This window comes from Rhopilema esculentum, chromosome 17, assembly GCF_057945365.1.
Source record: "Rhopilema esculentum isolate cy_ngs chromosome 17, ASM5794536v1, whole genome shotgun sequence".
NCBI classification, from domain to species: domain Eukaryota; kingdom Metazoa; phylum Cnidaria; class Scyphozoa; order Rhizostomeae; family Rhizostomatidae; genus Rhopilema; species Rhopilema esculentum.
The window spans coordinates 7,497,761-7,518,506 of NC_142831.1; the positions used below are offsets into that span (position 1 = coordinate 7,497,761).

The 20,746-nt window shown below is 36.8% G+C and overlaps 1 protein-coding gene across 1 annotated transcript in view; it reads right to left on the bottom strand.

Annotated features, from left to right (window-relative positions):
• Positions 1 to 6,928: 6,928 nt before the first annotated feature.
• Positions 6,929 to 20,746, bottom strand: part of LOC135688034 (tetraspanin-33) — a 38,304-nt gene continuing 24,486 nt past the window's right edge. The window contains exons 6-9 of the mRNA XM_065204761.2: positions 13,026 to 13,097; positions 9,468 to 9,590; positions 9,134 to 9,227; positions 6,929 to 7,370 (exon numbers count right to left, since the gene is read on the bottom strand). Of these exons, the coding sequence (XP_065060833.1) occupies positions 7,348 to 7,370; positions 9,134 to 9,227; positions 9,468 to 9,590; positions 13,026 to 13,097 (312 nt within the window). The 3' untranslated portion in view covers positions 6,929 to 7,347. The remainder of the gene's footprint in view (positions 7,371 to 9,133; positions 9,228 to 9,467; positions 9,591 to 13,025; positions 13,098 to 20,746) is intronic.

Here is a 20,746-nt window from a genome sequence, read left to right on the forward strand (position 1 = left end):
AGTTTTGAAGGGAAAAAGTTTGATGGTCAAAAATGATTATTTCCCTAAGCCTATAACCTTGCTTATTTGCCAAAAATCGGCAGTTTCTCATAGCAGATTTTTTGATAAAGAAGTACCTAAAAAGTGTTTCAAAATAAATCTACGTGTATTTTAAAGTGATTAGAACGTTAATGATAAATTTTGAAGGGAAAAAAGCTTGGGCAAAAATGGTTATTTTCCTAAGCCTATAACCTTGCTTATTTGCCAAAAATCGGTAGTTTCTCAAAGCAGATTCTTTGATCAAGAAGTACCTAAAAAGTGTTTCAAAATAAATCTGAGTTTATTTTAAAGTGATTTGGAACATTAATGATAAGTTTTGAAGGGAAAAAGTTTGATGGTCAAAAATGATTATTTTCCTAAGCCTATAACCTTGCTTATTTGCCAAAAATCGGCAGTTTTTCATAGCAGATTTTTTTAACAAAAAGTGTCCAAAAAATGTTTCAAAACAAATCTACGTGTATTTTAAAGTGATTCGAAACATCAATGATAACTTTCGAAGGGGAAAACTTTTGGTCAAAAGATGTTATTTTCCTAAGCCTATAATCTTGCTTATTTGCCAAAAATCGGAAGTTTTTCGCAGAAAATTTATTTAACAAAAAGTGTCCAAAAATGTTTCAAAACAAATCTACATGTATTTTAAAGTGATTTGGATCATAAATGGTAAGTTTTAAAGGGAAAAACTTTGGTCAAAAAATGATTATTTTCCTAAGCCTATAACTTTTCTTTTTTGCCAAACATCGGCAGTTTTTCATAGAAAATTTTTTGATCAAAAAGTACCAAAATGTGTCTCAAAACAAATCTACGTGTATATTAAAATGATTTGGAACATAAATGATCAGTTTTGAAAGGGAAAAAAGCTTGGTCAAAAATGGTTATTTTCCTAAGCCTATAACCTTGCTTTTTGCCAAACATCGGCAGTTTTTCATAGAAAATTTTTTGATCAAAAAGTACCAAAATGTGTCTCAAAACAAATCTACGTGTATATTAAAATGACTTGGAACATAAATGATCAGTTTTGAAAGGGAAAAAAGCTTGGTCAAAAATGGTTATTTTCCTAAGCCTATAACCTTGCTTTTTGCCAAACATCGGCAGTTTTTCATAGAAAATTTTTTGATCAAAAAGTACCAAAATGTGTCTCAAAACAAATCTACGTGTATATTAAAATGATTTGGAACATAAATGATCAGTTTTGAAAGGGAAAAAAGCTTGGTCAAAAATGGTGATTTTCCTAAGCCTATAACCTTGCTTGTTGCCAAACATCGGCAGTTTTTCATATAAAATTTTTTGATCAAAAAGTACCAAAATGTGTCTCAAAACAAATCTACGTGTATAATAAAATGATTTGGAACATAAATGATCAGTTTTGAAAGGGAAAAAATCTTGGTCAAAAATGGTTATTTTCCTAAGCCTATAACCTTGCTTTTTGCCAAAAATCGGCAGTTTTTCACAGAAAATTTTTTGATCAAAAAGTACCAAAATGTGTCTTAAAACAAATCTACGTGTATTTTAAAATGATTTGGAACATAAATGATCAGTTTTGAAAGGGAAAAAAGCTTGGTCAAAAATGGTTATTTTCCTAAGCCTATAACCTTGCTTTTTGCCAAAAATCGGCAGTTTTTCACAGAAAATTGTTTGATTAAAAAGTACCAAAATGTGTCTTAAAACAAATCTACGTGTATTTTAAAATGATTTGGAACATAAATGATCAGTTTAGAAAGGGAAAAAAGCTTGGTCAAAAATGGTTATTTTCCTAAGCCTATAACCTTGCTTTTTGCCAAAAATCGGCAGTTTTCACAGAAAATTGTTTGATTAAAAAGTACCAAAATGTGTCTTAAAACAAATCTACGTGTATTTTAAAATGATTTGGAACATAAATGATCAGTTTAGAAAGGGAAAAAAGCTTGGTCAAAAATGGTTATTTTCCTAAGCCTATAACCTTGCTTTTTGCCAAAAATCGGCAGTTTTTCACAGAAAATTGTTTGATTAAAAAGTACCAAAATGTGTCTTAAAACAAATCTACGTGTATTTTAAAATGATTTGGAACATAAATGATCAGTTTAGAAAGGGAAAAAAGCTTGGTCAAAAATGTTTATTTTCCTAAGCCTATAACCTTGCTTTTTGCCAAAAATCGGCAGTTTTTCACAGAAAATTTTTTTCATCAAATAGTACCTAAAAAGTGTTTCAAAACAAATCTAAGTGTATTTTAAAATGATTGGGAACATAAATGATCAATTTTGAAGGGAAAAAACTTTTGTCAAAAATGATTATTTTCCTAAGCCTATAACCTTGCTTATTTGCCAAAAATCGGCAGTTTCTCATAGCAGATTTTTTGATAAAGAAGTACCTAAAAAGTGTTTCAAAATAAATCTACGTGTATTTTAAAGTGATTAGAACGTTAATGATAAATTTTGAAGGGAAAAAAGCTTGGGCAAAAATGGTTATTTTCCTAAGCCTATAACCTTGCTTTTTGCCAAACATCGGCAGTTTTTCATAGAAAATTTTTTGATCAAAAAGTACCAAAATGTGTCTCAAAACAAATCTACGTGTATATTAAAATGACTTGGAACATAAATGATCAGTCTTGAAAGGGAAAAAAGCTTGGTCAAAAATGGTTATTTTCCTAAGCCTATAACCTTGCTTTTTGCCAAACATCGGCAGTTTTTCATAGAAAATTTTTTGATCAAAAAGTACCAAAATGTGTCTCAAAACAAATCTACGTGTATATTAAAATGATTTGGAACATAAATGATCAGTTTTGAAAGGGAAAAAAGCTTGGTCAAAAATGGTGATTTTCCTAAGCCTATAACCTTGCTTGTTGCCAAACATCGGCAGTTTTTCATATAAAATTTTTTGATCAAAAAGTACCAAAATGTGTCTCAAAACAAATCTACGTGTATAATAAAATGATTTGGAACATAAATGATCAGTTTTGAAAGGGAAAAAATCTTGGTCAAAAATGGTTATTTTCCTAAGCCTATAACCTTGCTTTTTGCCAAAAATCGGCAGTTTTTCACAGAAAATTTTTTGATCAAAAAGTACCAAAATGTGTCTTAAAACAAATCTACGTGTATTTTAAAATGATTTGGAACATAAATGATCAGTTTTGAAAGGGAAAAAAGCTTGGTCAAAAATGGTTATTTTCCTAAGCCTATAACCTTGCTTTTTGCCAAAAATCGGCAGTTTTTCACAGAAAATTGTTTGATTAAAAAGTACCAAAATGTGTCTTAAAACAAATCTACGTGTATTTTAAAATGATTTGGAACATAAATGATCAGTTTAGAAAGGGAAAAAAGCTTGGTCAAAAATGGTTATTTTCCTAAGCCTATAACCTTGCTTTTTGCCAAAAATCGGCAGTTTTCACAGAAAATTGTTTGATTAAAAAGTACCAAAATGTGTCTTAAAACAAATCTACGTGTATTTTAAAATGATTTGGAACATAAATGATCAGTTTAGAAAGGGAAAAAAGCTTGGTCAAAAATGGTTATTTTCCTAAGCCTATAACCTTGCTTTTTGCCAAAAATCGGCAGTTTTTCACAGAAAATTGTTTGATTAAAAAGTACCAAAATGTGTCTTAAAACAAATCTACGTGTATTTTAAAATGATTTGGAACATAAATGATCAGTTTAGAAAGGGAAAAAAGCTTGGTCAAAAATGTTTATTTTCCTAAGCCTATAACCTTGCTTTTTGCCAAAAATCGGCAGTTTTTCACAGAAAATTTTTTTCATCAAATAGTACCTAAAAAGTGTTTCAAAACAAATCTAAGTGTATTTTAAAATGATTGGGAACATAAATGATCAATTTTGAAGGGAAAAAACTTTTGTCAAAAATGATTATTTTCCTAAGCCTATAATCTTGCTTTTTGCCAAAAATCGTCAGTTTTTATACAATAATTTTTGATTAAAAAGTACCTAAAAAGTGTTTCATATCAAACCTACGTGTATTTTAAAGTGATTTGGAACATAAATGATCAGTGTTGAAGAGAAAAAAGTTTGGTCAAAAATGAATATTTTCCTAAGCCTATAACCTTGCTTTTTGCCAAAAATCGGCAGTTTTTCACAGAAAATTTTTTGATCAAAAAGTACCAAAATGTGTCTTAAAACAAATCTACGTTTATTTTAAAATGATTTGGAACATAAATGATCAGTTTTGAAAGGGAAAAAAGCTTGGTCAAAAATGGTTATTTTCCTCAGCCAATAACCTTGATTTTTTGCTAAAAAGGGTTTAAAATAAAATCTACGTATATTTTAAAGCGACTTGGAACATCAATTACGAGTTTTGAAGAGAAATAACTTTTGGTCAAAAATGATTATATATCTAAGCCTATGGCCTAAGTTTTTTTGCAGAAAATCGACTGTTTTTGATAATAAATTTTTTGATAAAGAAATGCCCAAAAAATGTTTTCAAATGAATCTATGTGTATTTCAAACTGATTTGGAATATTTATGATCTATTTTGAACTTCCACATGTGGTGTTATTTGCTGAACGCTGTCCAGCCTAGGGTTATCCTGTGTTGCACAACCATAGATTGGTGGTTGGTACAGGACAGTTCATGGCCTAGATACACGAACTCGTTGACCTGCTTTATGCGCTCTCCATTTATGGTGATGTTGAGTTGAGTGTTGTCTTTTGCAGTTGACATACATTCCGTTTTAGTTATGTTTTTTTGTAAATCTACTTCTGCAGCTGTATTTGAGAAGGTGTCAATTAAGATCTGGAGTTTTTGGCGATCTGAATTTGTAATTCCTAGGTAATCGGCTTTTCCCAGGTTCGACGAAACATGCCCCCCATAATGTACCCGGAATCCTGATCGTTTGTAGCGGTCTCCTTCTCTGTTTGGAGTATAAGGGCTACTATGACGATACAGAACAACAAAGAAGTACTAAGGTCACACTTAAGGGAGGCTTTGGAGCCTTGATAAGTAATCTTCAGAAGGTGGATGTAAGCTTTGTTGATTGATGTTTCGTCTAGAAGAGAGTACAGAGCAGGTAGTTTTATGCTGTCGATGGCCTTTGAAAAGTCAACAAAGACAATGTGGCGGGGTTTGTTGAACTCCAACGATTTCTCGATGAGTTGTTCCAGGCAGATGATTTGCTCGATAGTGCTTCTTTCATCTTGAATGCGTTCTTTTGATTATGCACATGAACAGTTTGTAGATTTGACTAAGAAGACTTACGGGTCTGTAATTAGAGCATTCTCTGCGGTCGCCTTTTTTTATATAAGACAACAATTACTGCCTCGTTTAAAGCTTTAGGTATTTTACCAGTTTTCAAAATCACGTTGAATAGTTTCGTTAGAGCTTTAGATATCACTTCCCCATCACTTTACCTGGTTGCAGCTGTTTGGTTTTTTCTCTACCTCTTCCTTAAGGATAGGTGGAATATCTGGAAGGTCCTTTGGGTTAGAGTCGGTCCATCTTTCAAAGATGTCATCTTTTCCTGTAAGAAGTTTGCCCGTTGCTTTTTTTCATTTTCAGAGCTTTTACTGCAGCGTGGAACTGTTTGTCAGCAAGAAGAGAGCACAGGGCGGCACAACCCTCTTCTAGTTTGGCAAGCTTGTCTTTTTTCACCAGTTTCTCGACTTCAACTTTGTACTGGAATTGAGTGGTTGCAATACTGTTTGCGAGTGTCCTTCTTCCTTATGACGGCATCGACAGTGAGTTCACGCATTCAGGCAGGATGTTTTTGTTGATTTTAGAATAACTTTGTTGAGTAATTCGATTATCTCTGATGCCAGTTGCTGATCAAGCTAATCTGGATTTACATCGTCTAACTCCAGGAGGGGTTCCAAACCTGTTTTACAGTTCTAGTTAAAAAGCTGCTTTGATTTTTTGGTTTGGGCAGCACTGAGGAATCCATGTGTAGCTTTTTAAGGATGGGTTTGTACCAAGTGAGGTCGATTTTGATAGTCGTGCGTAGCAACCAAAAACACAAAGTTTCATTAAAAAAAATTTTTTAGTCTTGTTTAGAACAAAAAAATTCCTACTAGTAACAGTCCTTACAAGGCAAAAAGCAAGCCTAGGATTGGTTAACTGTTGTTTCTTCGAAAATCACTTTCAAGACACTTTTAGGACAAAAATAATTTCAATAAAGAACAGTTGACTTTTTGCCAACAAGCAATGCTTTAGGCTTAGTAAAATGACGAATTTTTATCGAATATTTTTCTCTTCAATACTCACAGGAAATCAGTTTTAAAATACACAAAGATTCATTTTAAATCAGTTTTTAAGGCAATTTGAGAACAAAAAATTTCCAATAAAAACAGCCGATTTCAGAAAAAGGAGCAAGCCTAGGGGCTTGGAAAAATATTGATTTTTAAGGAAAATCTTTCACTCAAAACTGACGAGAAACAATTGAAAAGAACAGAAATGTTCCATGTAAGTTAAACTACACGCAGTTCTTTTCAAAATCACCTATAAGTAATTTTTAGAACAAAAACGTTTTTATCTAAAACACTCGGTTTTTATTAAAAAAGGCTACTGGCTCTTTTGGCATTTTTCGATTCATTTTGAATCATATTTTGGGCATTTTTATCAATTTACAAACAACCCATGTATGCAATAAAGCAAGCCTATAGGCTAAGAAATTTTTTTTGACTCAAAACTCTGTGAAAAGAAGTTTTTGCTGAAAATGGTTATGAAGTCATTAAGATGCCGTATGTAGTATGAATAATCTATTAAGAAAATAATTAACAGAGATGTCTCGCAAAACAGAGATGCCGATTCGTTAGTAATAAATTTTTGTCGAATTTCCAGCTTTGCTATTTTTTCTGAAATTATATATGAATGAAAATGAAAAACTAAAAATATTTGAAAGAAACGTACTAAGGAGAATTGTTACTAGCAATTTATACTTCACTGTTAACAGAATTCGACGAAGAAATATAATCGAATTTTATGTGCTTATCTAATAGGTGATATTATATCATCACAGATACTTAAAAAACATAAATTAAGTGATTAATTGGAGATAATTGGACATTATATTTTTACGTAGGAAACTATTTGCAAATAGAACCAGTTTTGTCAAGAGACTAAACATTTACATTCAGATATCATCATCGATTTAAAAAACCACACGAAAAATCCTTCTCAGACCTTAAAACATCTTCCTTTGTCAAAATATTTCTTCGCCGAGTTGTTGATTCTCTGAAGAGAAGCTAAATGTTGGCTCAAAACTGTATATAAACATACCTTAATTCAAATGAAGTCCTTTTTACAAAATCGAAAGTCCAGCTAAATGCTAGAGCAATATAAACAGCAGGACACTTGTACGAAAACGACCAGAATCAACTGGCAATGGCCTCTTCATTCAACGGTTAAATGCTGTATTGTCTACGAAAGAACAGAAAAATCCCACATCAAAATACGGCAAAATGCTCTTATCGTAATACAAAATGTTTTTCTCTTATATTAGAGATGTAAACTATACTTTAAATGCACTGTTTACATTGCAGACAACCACATTCTAATGTGTAGACAGCAATATTTGTAGCAATATATTAAGCAAAAATTTCTTACATGAAAATTTCAGCTTATTTTGTGCATTCTTAAGAAAATTTGCTTCACATAGCAAAGAGATCAAAGGGTGCCTTATTTATCTTCTAAGTGTACTTTTTCGTTCGGATGACATACTTTCTATAGTATTCACAAATCACGACTAAAATTCAACTGTAACAATGAACTTCAGGTTTATTTGCTTCATGAGCAGTAAATGCTTCAAACCTCGCACAGAATGGAGGTCTTCCTAAGACCCCGTTTACACTGTACCGGATAAAATTTATCCGCATAAAACTTGTTCGGATTGATTTGCGTTTACACTGTGCCGCACAAATTTTGTCCACTTTGCCCTCCCGTTTACACTGTGCCGGATAGCTGCAGTCACATGACCTAAATCATGCACAGAACGCCCAAAATGAAGTCTTCTCTGGGCAACAAAATAATAACAAAATTCCCGCCAACGTAAAAAAAGACTTCATACTCTCCTCAGAATCATCTGCTTCTCTTTTAGACCAAATCCAAAGATATTGTCAAGACAAATAAGGCCTAGTTTGTTTCAATAGTTTGTTCTTGAAACAAAATGATACTGAACTAGCAACGAAAGTATGGAAAGCTGATAAGGATGCCAATTTTACATGGACTGGCAAGTCACTGCACTCTTAACACGAGTATTTATCGACAATATGGCAGCCAAGATGGCGAACGGTCTTGATTGGGAGACAGTGAAAACAAAATTGAATGAAATAGCCACTAGCTTTCGAGCAAGATACGATGTGGATAAAATTTATCCGGATAAAAGCGTTTACACTGTACCACATAGCTATTCGAACCAATTTAATCCACCTTCCTAAGTGAACTAATTTTGTTCGGATAGTCGTTCTCAAAATCGTGCGGATAGCGTGGGTCTAGTGTAAACGGGCCGCCTATCTGAACTAATTTGGATGCGGATAAAATTTAAATTTAAATGGGCACAGTGTAAACGGGGTCTAAATCATGGCAATACCAAAAGTGTTTGTGTCCCTTGTCTCTATCATTAGCAGGAAAAACACATATAAAACATGATGTGCATACCATAGCAGAACTTGGTGTGCATATAGCTAATAACAGATTTTTGTGTGCATACTAAAACAGCGTTTGGTGTCTTTACCAAACAGCACACAGCGTGCATACCATAATCGCGTTTGCTGAGCAACCTAAAAGCGTTCCATGTGCATAACACAACAGCGTTTGGTGAAAATACCATAACAGTACCTGGTGAGCACACCATAAAAGCGTTTGGTGTGCATACCATAACAACATTTGATGTATAAACCAAAGCAGAAAACGGTGTGCATGCCATACCACAAAGATTTTTGATGTGCATACCCAAACAGTATTTAGTATGCATACCATAACAGCGTTCAGTTTGATTACCATAACAGCCTTCGGTAGGTGTTTGGCGTGGGTACTTTGAATGTGTTCCGTAAACCGCGTTTGGTGAATATGAAATATGAATGTAAACCGCGAAAAATGAAAATGGTATTCCTGCTTAATGGAATGGTAAATATTATCTAAGAATTTCTCTAGACAATGACTATGAAAGAACAATATTATCTTACCAAATCCATGCACTCTTTTTGCTTCTCTCTGTTGCTTCATCAGTTGAGTTCTGACTCCATTGATCAACGAATGAGCCAGGCCAGTTGTTACAAGCTGAAAAAACGGACGACGCTAGAAGGTGACATTTAGCTGTCGTTGTCATACAACCACTTCTGCTGAATAATTCTGCTTTACCCCATACAGCGTTGAGTACTTTGATAAATGCTTTCATTCAATCCATGTTGGTCAGCATATTTAGCAACAAAATGTAATGAAAGGTAGTGAAACATTTAATATTTTGAACAGATTCGGCAAAGAAACAAAGCATTGGTCTTAGAAAACAAAAACACATACTTGCAAAACAATGAGTCCCGCACCAGCACCAATGAAATAGTAAAGGTTATTCTTTGAAAGAAAGAGATCAATAGTCGCATCAACACATCCAGTAGTATAGATTTTGTTTCTTCTTTCATGGGCCTGGCAGAATTATAGAAATACATTAAAAAATATGAAAATAAAAAAAAAATATCAACATAAAGAAAGAAAAATAAAATAAAACCAAACCTAAAGTAAGCAATACCTTATCGAGAATTTACTTAAAATATTTTTTAACAATAAACGTATCAGCGCATTTTAACTAAAACGATTGTTAAAAAAGGGAAAAATCAGTTATTGGCATTTCACGAGATTCAAATGGGAGCATATTATACTTTTTGTACCCGTGCATGGAAACATTTTTCTAGCATATTCTGTCTTGATACTTGGAAGACATCATTATTGAACAGTTTTTTGTCCGTTTGAACTCTGCTATCATCAGAAAGTAATTTCTCAAAGGATCAATGACGCAATCATCTAGGCATGATCTAACAAAGATACAGACATTTGTAACAAACTGTGGTGTGACTTTGTAGACCAAGTTTCCATTCACGATGATTCCGGCTCTACTGTGAACAAAATCCATGGTGACTGGCTGGGTAATTGTGTTGCAAAGCAGGAGGGTAGCACAAGTAGTGAACATTGGTAAAATCATGTTTTGGTAATTATTATTGGCTGCTTTAACATCCAATACTCCTTGTAGTTTTGCAAGGAGATTGAGTCGAGAGGAAACCTTTGGCAGCACTTGTCAAAAAACTTTCCATATTCAGTGAACTATCAATAGGGACTTTAAGGTACTTCCAGCTCGTGGTTTTTGTTTTCTCCTGGTCGTTTACGCTGATGCTACAATTTGGTGAACCATTCACTACTTTCATAGCGGTTTCAAACAGAAGAGCTTTAGTTTTTCCTTCACTGAGATTAATGATGAATACATTTTCATGGAACTGTTCGTTCAGCCTACTGAGGTCACTGTAAAGTTTCTCACTGACACCAGTAGCAGATTTTCGAAGAACATGGGACACTATAACGTCTTCATAATTCATTACAATGGAGTTTTCTATAACACCGATCCAAAGATCAATCCTTGAGAAAACCCTGATGAAAGGCAAGTTTAGAACGCTGGCTAGGTGTGTAATCTGGTGTGAACCCAGCTGAGATTTCCGTTGATACGACTCCACTTCTTCTGATTGAGAGGTTTATAATGCAAGTGAAGCTGAAAACCAACGCCGTAAAATGACCCGCGGATCAGATCAGATTTCGTGCTACACACAGGCTTTGGATGCAAAAGTAGACAAATGGCTGCATTTTTTTGATCTGCAACGGAACGAAATGGATTGAAAAAAAGTTGAAAAGATTTCACCTTTTTGGAACCGTTCCGGTACAGTAGTTTTCTATTGATCGAATGAGAACACTGCAAACAATAGAGCACTTGCGTTATATGGCAAGGATCCCGTGGTCACAAATGTCGTTTACATTCCAATCCGAAGCGACCCGCGGATCGAACGAAACGAGTCACACCAACTCGATCTGATCCGATCCAGGGATCATTTTCCGGAGTGGGATAACGGCTTGTGACGTCCTCAAGGAAAACAACTGACAGATCGTCACATCCGGTTGATTTCGTTTTTTATAGCTGTTTAATGAGTTTACAGATCTCCTACCTCTTTGAAGCAAAATGCTTTTCTAGTTTTAAAGATCACACAAATCGGTTGACGCCATGCAATTTTGGTAAGGCGCAGACCTTGTGATTTGATGTGGTTGATTGCAGTCAAGAAGAACGATCTGAAACCATTGGCCATTTGATACAAATCACTACACCTCTCCCTATTCATATTGAATGATCGTCGTTGTGGGTTATCCTTATAATCGTCGTTATGGGTTATATTAGAATGGAGTTTCGGCCCTAAATTATGAGCCATATAGTCCGATGCAAATTTATTTAAGACGGATTGTTTTAAAATATAAATTAAGCAAATGTTTCACAAATTAAGAAATTAAGCAAATGTTTCACAAATAAAAATACAACAGCTCTCAGAACACATTTTGTGTCTTTCAATCACCCAAACTACAATTTATACATAACAAGTTGATAACTTGTCTTTTTTTCTGTCTTCTACATAATAATAATTTTCACAAAAGAGAAAAATAAAATTTTCTCAAAGCCATTTACTGTTAAATCATGAAAAAGACCATAGACTTTGAGTCTAATTTGCCAAATTCAGTTTCTTAAGACGATTATAATTCGCATCCTAGCACGCAGAGATAATGCAGCATTGTGTTAATGGGCTGAAATATGAGGCTTCTTGCTCAGCTATTTAAAGGTATTCGACATAGGCAAAAGTGGCTTACAACCACTCGACCACGAGCGGTTGACCAATCAAATTGCGCACAGAGAAAAACAAGTGAACAGTTTCCGCCTTTTTGCAAATCGGTAAAATCCTAGAACAGCGCGCAGTGTTTCCACGTGAGCAGTTTTAAATTCCTTTCTTGTGCGCGTGCTTTGATCAATTAAGTTATTTTTGAATTCACTGTACTTATGCCTGTCAATTGCCTTTAAAAGAATTCTTAAGCTCATTTTTAATCCATAATTCAAATGGCTGTCAAATTGCAATGCGACTCCATGGATGCATAGGACATTTAACCTGTGTAAAATACGGAAAAGGTCGACAAAACTTTATAACGCATGCAAAGTGAAAGGCAAAAAGCGGTTTTATACAAAACTGTTATACAATCAAAATAAACACGTTCTGCATCAAGTATTGTATTGAATGATCTGGAAACAACTGAATGTAATGCTTTTAAGAGAAAGAACATGATCCCATCTTGAGGCCCTGGCAAACCCAAAGCCTATGAACAGCCGATCTAGGCTCGAGTAATCACAAGAAAAATTATAAAAACGAGACTAGAAGATTCTGGTACAAGATATCCTCCATTTAAAGAGCACTTGATTAATGAAAATTTAACATACATTAGTAGTTGAGAATTGTGTAAATTTGATAAACCGAATGTTTTCTTCTGACACTTTAAAATGGGGTTCAGACATGATTCTTAAGTCATGCACCATACTGAAAGTCAAAGTCAAGGAAAGGCTAATGTCTATCGACCATATCTCTGATCTCCTCAAAGCAATTATCGAGGTAAAATCTGTCAATTAGAACTAAATTTCGAATATATGTTTCGAATATAAGTCTAACCTGCTACCCTGAGGTGGGAAATATATTTCTATGCAGGTAAATTCTCTATATGGTAGCATGGAGGTGCAAGAAGTTTTAATCGACATACTAGTTATGTGATGTTTTGATAAGAACAGGCACCAAAAGAAATAGTGTTCAGTATCCCTGGAAGATAGAGTCCACGAAAGAATAATTTTTTTCGCATGGTAAGAAAAAAGGAGCATTCCCAAGAAATAACGACTAGAGGGCGATAATTTAAAAACAGCGTAGAATAGACCTGCTGATACATAATATAAAACGTTCAACAGTATCGATGGCAGTGTGCAACGAGTTCAAAAAGGAAATAAAATTTTGAAAATCTCACCGAAGGACACTGCGAGTTCTGTTTGATACAGCGCATTTTGTAGCCGCACTGTGTGTTTTGCTCCACTTGGAACTAGAAAAAAAAACCACAAATAAGGCTTCATCTTCATACTTGATAAAATTCACGGAGCACAAAGTCCGACATAACATTGAAACTTTCAGAATATAACATGGTCAAATAGAACAACTTCACCTATGCAGACCATCCTAACCTTACGCATCTAGACCATCCTGCAGGTAAATAGTTGAAGGGCTACAACCTTATTCATCTAGACAATTCTGCAGCTAAATAGTTGTGGGGCACAACCTTATTCATCTAGACCATCCTGTAGCTAAATAGTTGAAGGGGTACAAACCTACGCATCTAGACCATCCTACAGCTAAATAGTTGAAGGGGTACAACCTTATTCATCTCGACCACCCAGCAGCTAAATAGTTGAAGGGACACAACCTTATAAATCTAGACCATTCAGCAGCTAAATAGTTGAAGGGGTGCAACCTTATGCATCTAGACCACCCTGCAGCTAAATAGTTGAAGGGGTACAACCTTATTCATCTCGACCACCCAGCAGCTAAATAGTTGAAGGGGCACAACCTTATAAATCTAGACCATCCAGCAGCTAAATAGTTGAAGGGGTACAACCTTATTCATCTAGACCGTCCTGCAGCTAAATAGTTGAAGGGGTAAACCTTATTCATCTAGAACATCCTGTAGCTAAATAGTTGAAGGGGTACAACCTGATTCATCTAGACCATCCTGCAGCTAAATAGTTGAAGGGGTACAACCTTATGCATCTAGACCATCCTGCAGCTAAATAGTTCAAGGGGTGGAACCTTATGCATCTAGACCATCCTGCAGCTAAATAGTTGAAGGGGTACAACCTTATTCATCTAGACAACCCTGCAGCTAAATAGTTGAAATGGTACAACCTTATTCATCTAGACCATCCTGCAGCTAAATAGTTCAAGGGGTAAAACCTTATTCATCTCGACCATCCTGCAGCTAAAAATTTGAAGGGGTACAACCTTATTCATCTAGACCATCCTGCAGCTAAATAGTTCAAGGGGTACAACCTTATTCATCTAGACAATCCTTCAGCTAAATAGTTGAAGGGGTACAACCTTATTCATCTAGACAACCCTGCAGCTAAATAGTTCAAGGGGTACAACCTTATTCATCTAGACCATCCTTCAGCTAAATAGTTGAAGGGGTACAACCTTATTCATCTAGACAACCCTGCAGCTAAATAGTTGAAGGGGTGCAACCTTATGCATCTAGACCACCCTGCCATTAAATAGGTCAAGGGGTACAACCTTATTCATCTAGACCATCCTTCAGCTAAATAGATGAAGGGGTACAACCTTATTTATCTAGACCATCCTGCAGCTAAATAGTTCAAGGGGTACAAACTTATTCATCTAGACCACCCTGCCATTAAATAGGTCAAGGGGTAAAACCTTATTCATCTAGACCATCCTGCAGCTAAAAATTTGAAGGGGTACAACCTTATTCATCTAGACCATCCTGCAGCTAAATAGTTCAAGGGGTACAACCTTATTCATCTAGACCATCCTTCAGCTAAATAGTTGAAGGGGTACAACCTTATTCATCTAGAGAACCCTGCAGCTAAATAGTTGAAGGGGTGCAACCTTATTCATCTAGACCACCCTGCAGCCAAATAGGTCAAGGGGTACAACCTTATTCATCTAGACCACCCTGCAGCCAAATAGGTCAAGGGGTACAACCTTATGCATCTAGACCATCCTGGAGCTAAATAGTTGAAGGGGTACAACCTTATTCATCTAGACCATCCTGCAGCAAAAAATTTGAAGGGGTACAACCTTATTCATCTAGACCATCCTGCAGCTAAATAGTTCAAGGGGTACAACCTTATTCATCTAGACAATCCTTCAGCTAAATAGTTCAAGGGGTACAACCTTATTCATCTAGACCATCCTTCAGCTAAATAGTTGAAGGGGTACAACTTTATTCATCTAGACCATCCTGGAGCTAAAAATTTGAAGGGATACAACCTTATTCATCTAGACCATCCTGCAACTAAATATATCAAGGGGTACAACCTTATTCATCTAGACCATCCTTCAGCTAAATAGTTCAAGGGGTGGAACCTTATGCATCTAGACCATCCTGCAGCTAAATAGTTGAAGGGGTACAACCTTATTCATCTAGACCATCCTGCAGCTAAATAGTTCAAGGGGTACAACCTTATTCATCTAGACCATCCTTCAGCTAAATAGTTGAAGGGGTACAACTTTATTCATCTAGACCATCCTGGAGCTAAAAATTTGAAGGGGTACAACCTTATTCATCTCGACCAGCCTGCAGCTAAATATATCAAGGGGTACAACCTTATTCATCTAGACCATCCTTCAGCTAAATAGTTGAAGGGGTACAACCTTATTCATCTAGACCATCCTGCAGCAAAAAATTTGAAGGGGTACAACCTTATTCATCTAGACCATCCTGCAGCTAAATAGTTCAAGGGGTACAACCTTATTCATCTAGACAATCCTTCAGCTAAATAGTTGAAGGGGTACAACCTTATTCATCTAGACAACCCTGCAGCTAAATAGTTGAAGGGGTACAACCTTATTCATCTAGACCATCCTGCAGCTAAATAGTTCAAGGGGTAAAACCTTATTCATCTCGAACATCCTGCAGCTAAAAATTTGAAGGGGTACAACCTTATTCATCTAGACCATCCTGCAGCTAAATAGTTCAAGGGGTACAACCTTATTGATCTAGACCATCCTTCAGCTAAATAGTTGAAGGGGTACAACCTTATTCATCTAGACAACCCTGCAGCTAAATAGTTGAAGGGGTGCAACCTTATGCATCTAGACCACCCTGCCATTAAATAGGTCAAGGGGTACAAACCTACGCATCTAGACAATCCTGCAGCTAAATAGTTGAAGGGGTACAACTTTATTAATCTCGACCACCCAGCAGCTAAATAGTTGAAGGGGCACAACCTTATAAATCTAGACCATCCAGCAGCTAAATAGTTGAAGGGGTACAACCTTCTTTATCTAGATCATCCAGCAGCTAAATAGTTTAAGGGTACAACCTTATTCATCTCGAACATCCTGCAGCTAAAAATTTGAAGGGGTACAACCTTATTCATCTAGACCATCCTGCAGCTAAATAGTTCAAGGGGTACAACCTTATTCATCTAGACCATCCTTCAGCTAAATAGTTGAAGGGGTACAACCTTATTCATCTAGACAACCCTGCAGCTAAATAGTTGAAGGGGTGCAACCTTATGCATCTAGACCACCCTGCCATTAGATAGGTCAAGGGGTACAAACCTACGCATCTAGACAATCCTGCAGCTAAATAGTTGAAGGGGTACAACCTTATTAATCTCAACCACCCAGCAGCTAAATAGTTGAAGGGGCACAACCTTATAAATCTAGACCATCCAGCAGCTAAATAGTTGAAGGGGTACAACCTTTTTTATCTAGATCATCCAGCAGCTAAATAGTTGAAGGGGTACAACCTTATTCATCTAGACCATCCTGCAGCTAAATAGTTCAAGGGGTACAACCTTATTCATCTAGACCATCCTTCAGCTAAATAGTTGAAGGGGTACAACCTTATTCATCTAGACAACCCTGCAGCTAAATAGTTGAAGGGGTGCAACCTTATGCATCTAGACCACCCTGCCATTAGATAGGTCAAGGGGTACAAACCTACGCATCTAGACAATCCTGCAGCTAAATAGTTGAAGGGGTACAACCTTATTAATCTCAACCACCCAGCAGCTAAATAGTTGAAGGGGCACAACCTTATAAATCTAGACCATCCAGCAGCTAAATAGTTGAAGGGGTACAACCTTTTTTATCTAGATCATCCAGCAGCTAAATAGTTGAAGGGGTACAACCTTATTCATCTAGACCATCCTGCAGCTAAATAGTTCAAGGGGTAAAACCTTATTCATCTCTACCATCCTCCTGCTAAAAATTTGAAGGGGTACAACCTTATTCATCTAGACCATCCTGCAGCTAAATAGTTCAAGGGGTACAACCTTATTCATCTAGACCATCCTTCAGCTAAATAGTTGAAGGGGTACAACCTTATTCATCTAGACAACCCTGCAGCTAAATAGTTGAAGGGGTGCAACCTTATGCATCTAGACCACCCTGCCATTAGATAGGTCAAGGGGTACAAACCTACGCATCTAGACCATCCTGCAACTAAATAGTTTAAGGGTACAACCTTATTCATCTAGACCATTCTTCAGCTAAATAGTTGAAGGGGTACAACCTTATTCATCTAGAGAACCCTGCAGCTAAATAGTTGAAGGGGTGCAACCTTATGCATCCAGACCATCCTGCAGCTAAATAGTTCAAGGGGTAAAACCTTATTCATCTCTACCATCCTCCTGCTAAAAATTTGAAGGGGTACAACCTTATTCATCTAGACCATCCTGCAGCTAAATAGTTCAAGGGGTACAACCTTATTCATCTAGACCATCCTTCAGCTAAATAGTTGAAGGGGTACAACCTTATTCATCTAGACAACCCTGCAGCTAAATAGTTGAAGGGGTGCAACCTTATGCATCTAGACCACCCTGCCATTAGATAGGTCAAGGGGTACAAACCTACGCATCTAGACCATCCTGCAACTAAATAGTTTAAGGGTACAACCTTATTCATCTAGACCATTCTTCAGCTAAATAGTTGAAGGGGTGCAACCTTATTCATCTAGAGAACCCTGCAGCTAAATAGTTGAAGGGGTGCAACCTTATGCATCCAGACCATCCTTCAGCTAAATAGTTGAATGGGTACAACCTTATTCATCTAGACAACCCTGCAGCTTAATAGTTGAAGGGGTGCAACCTTATGCATCCAGACCATCCTTCAGCTAAATAGTTGAACGGGGAACAACCTTATTCATCTAGACAACCCTGCAGCTAAATAGTTGAAGGGGTGCAACCTTATGCATCTAGACCAGCCTGCAGCCAAAAAGGTCAAGGGGTACAACCTTATTCATCTAGATCACCCTGCAGCTAAATAGTTCAAGGGGTACAACCTTATTAATCTAGACCATCCTGCAGCTAAATAGTTCAAGGGTACAACCTTATTCATCTAGACCATCCTTCAGCTAAATAGTTGAAGGGGTACAACTTTATTCATCTAGACCATCCTGGAGCTAAAAATTTGAAGGGGTACAACCTTATTCATCTCGACCAGCCTGCAGCTAAATATATCAAGGGGTACAACCTTATTCATCTAGACCATCCTTCAGCTAAATAGTTGAAGGGGTACAACCTTATTCATCTAGACCATCCTGCAGCAAAAAATTTGAAGGGGTACAACCTTATTCATCTAGACCATCCTGCAGCTAAATAGTTCAAGGGGTACAACCTTATTCATCTAGACAATCCTTCAGCTAAATAGTTGAAGGGGTACAACCTTATTCATCTAGACAACCCTGCAGCTAAATAGTTGAAGGGGTACAACCTTATTCATCTAGACCATCCTGCAGCTAAATAGTTCAAGGGGTAAAACCTTATTCATCTCGAACATCCTGCAGCTAAAAATTTGAAGGGGTACAACCTTATTCATCTAGACCATCCTGCAGCTAAATAGTTCAAGGGGTACAACCTTATTGATCTAGAACATCCTTCAGCTAAATAGTTGAAGGGGTACAACCTTATTCATCTAGACAACCCTGCAGCTAAATAGTTGAAGGGGTGCAACCTTATGCATCTAGACCACCCTGCCATTAAATAGGTCAAGGGGTACAAACCTACGCATCTAGACAATCCTGCAGCTAAATAGTTGAAGGGGTACAACCTTATTAATCTCGACCACCCAGCAGCTAAATAGTTGAAGGGGCACAACCTTATAAATCTAGACCATCCAGCAGCTAAATAGTTGAAGGGGTACAACCTTCTTTATCTAGATCATCCAGCAGCTAAATAGTTTAAGGGTACAACCTTATTCATCTCGAACATCCTGCAGCTAAAAATTTGAAGGGGTACAACCTTATTCATCTAGACCATCCTGCAGCTAAATAGTTGAAGGGGTACAACCTTATTCATCTAGACAACCCTGCAGCTAAATAGTTGAAGGGGTACAACCTTATTCATCTAGACCATCCTGCAGCTAAATAGTTCAAGGGGTAAAACCTTATTCATCTGGACCATCCTGCAGCTAAAAATTTGAAGGGGAACAACCTTATTCATCTAGACCATCCTGCAGCTAAATAGTTCAAGGGGTACAACCTTATTCATCTAGACCATCCTTCAGCTAAATAGTTGAAGGGGTACAACTTATTCATCTAGACCATCCTGCAGCTAAATAGGTCAAGGGGTGCAACCTTATGCATCTAGACCACCCTGCCATTAAATAGGTCAAGGGGTACAACCTTATTCATCTAGACCATCCTACAGCTAAATAGTTCAAGGGGTACAACCTTATTCATCGAGACCATCCTTCAGCAAAATAGTTGAAGGGGTACAACTTATTCATCTAGACCATCCTGCAGCTAAATAGTTCAAGGGGTGCAACCTTATGCATCTAGACCACCCTGCCATTAAATAGGTCAAGGGGTACAACCTTATTCATCTAGACCATCCTACAGCTAAATATATCAAGGGGTACAACCTTATTAATCTCAACCACCCAGCAGCTAAATAGTTGAAGGGGCACAACCTTATAAAGCTAGACCATCCTGCAGCTAAATAGTTCAAGGGGTAAAACCTTATTCATCTCTACCATCCTCCTGCTAAAAATTTGAAGGGGTACAACTTTATTCATCTAGACCATCCTGCAGCTAAATAGTTCAAGGGGTACAACCTTATTCATCTAGACCATCCTTCAGCTAAATAGTTGAAGGGGTACAACCTTATTCATCTAGACAACCCTGCAGCTAAATAGTTGAAGGGGTGCAACCTTATGCATCTAGACCACCCTGCCATTAGATAGGTCAAGGGGTACAAACCTACGCATCTAGACCATCCTGCAACTAAATAGTTTAAGGGTACAACCTTATTCATCTAGACCATTCTTCAGCTAAATAGTTGAAGGGGTACAACCTTATTCATCTAGAGAACCCTGCAGCTAAATAGTTGAAGGGGTGCAACCTTATGCATCCAGACCATCCTTCAGCTAAATAGTTGAATGGGTACAACCTTATTCATCTAGACAACCCTGCAGCTTAATAGTTGAAGGGGTGCAACCTTATGCATCCAGACCATCCTTCAGCTAAATAGTTGAACGGGGAACAACCTTATTCATCTAGACAACCCTGCAGCTAAATAGTTGAAGGGGTACAACCTTATTCATCTAGACCAGCCTGCAGCCAAAAAGGTCAAGGGGTACAACCTTATTAATCTAGACCATCCTGCAGCTAAATAGTTCAAGGGTACAACCTTATTCATCTAGACCATCCTTCAGCTAAATAGTTGAAGGGGTACAACCTTATTCATCTAGACAACCCTTCAGCTAAATAGTTGAAGGGGTACAACCTTATTCATCTAGACCATCCTGCAGCTAAATAGTTCAAGGGGTGGAACCTTATGCATCTAGACCATCCTGCAGCTAAATAGTTGAAGGGGTACAACCTTATTCATCTAGACAACCCTGCAGCTAAATAGTTGAAGGGGTACAACCTTATTCATCTAGACCATCCTGCAGCTAAATAGTTCAAGGGGTAAAACCTTATTCATCTCGACCATCCTGCAGCTAAAA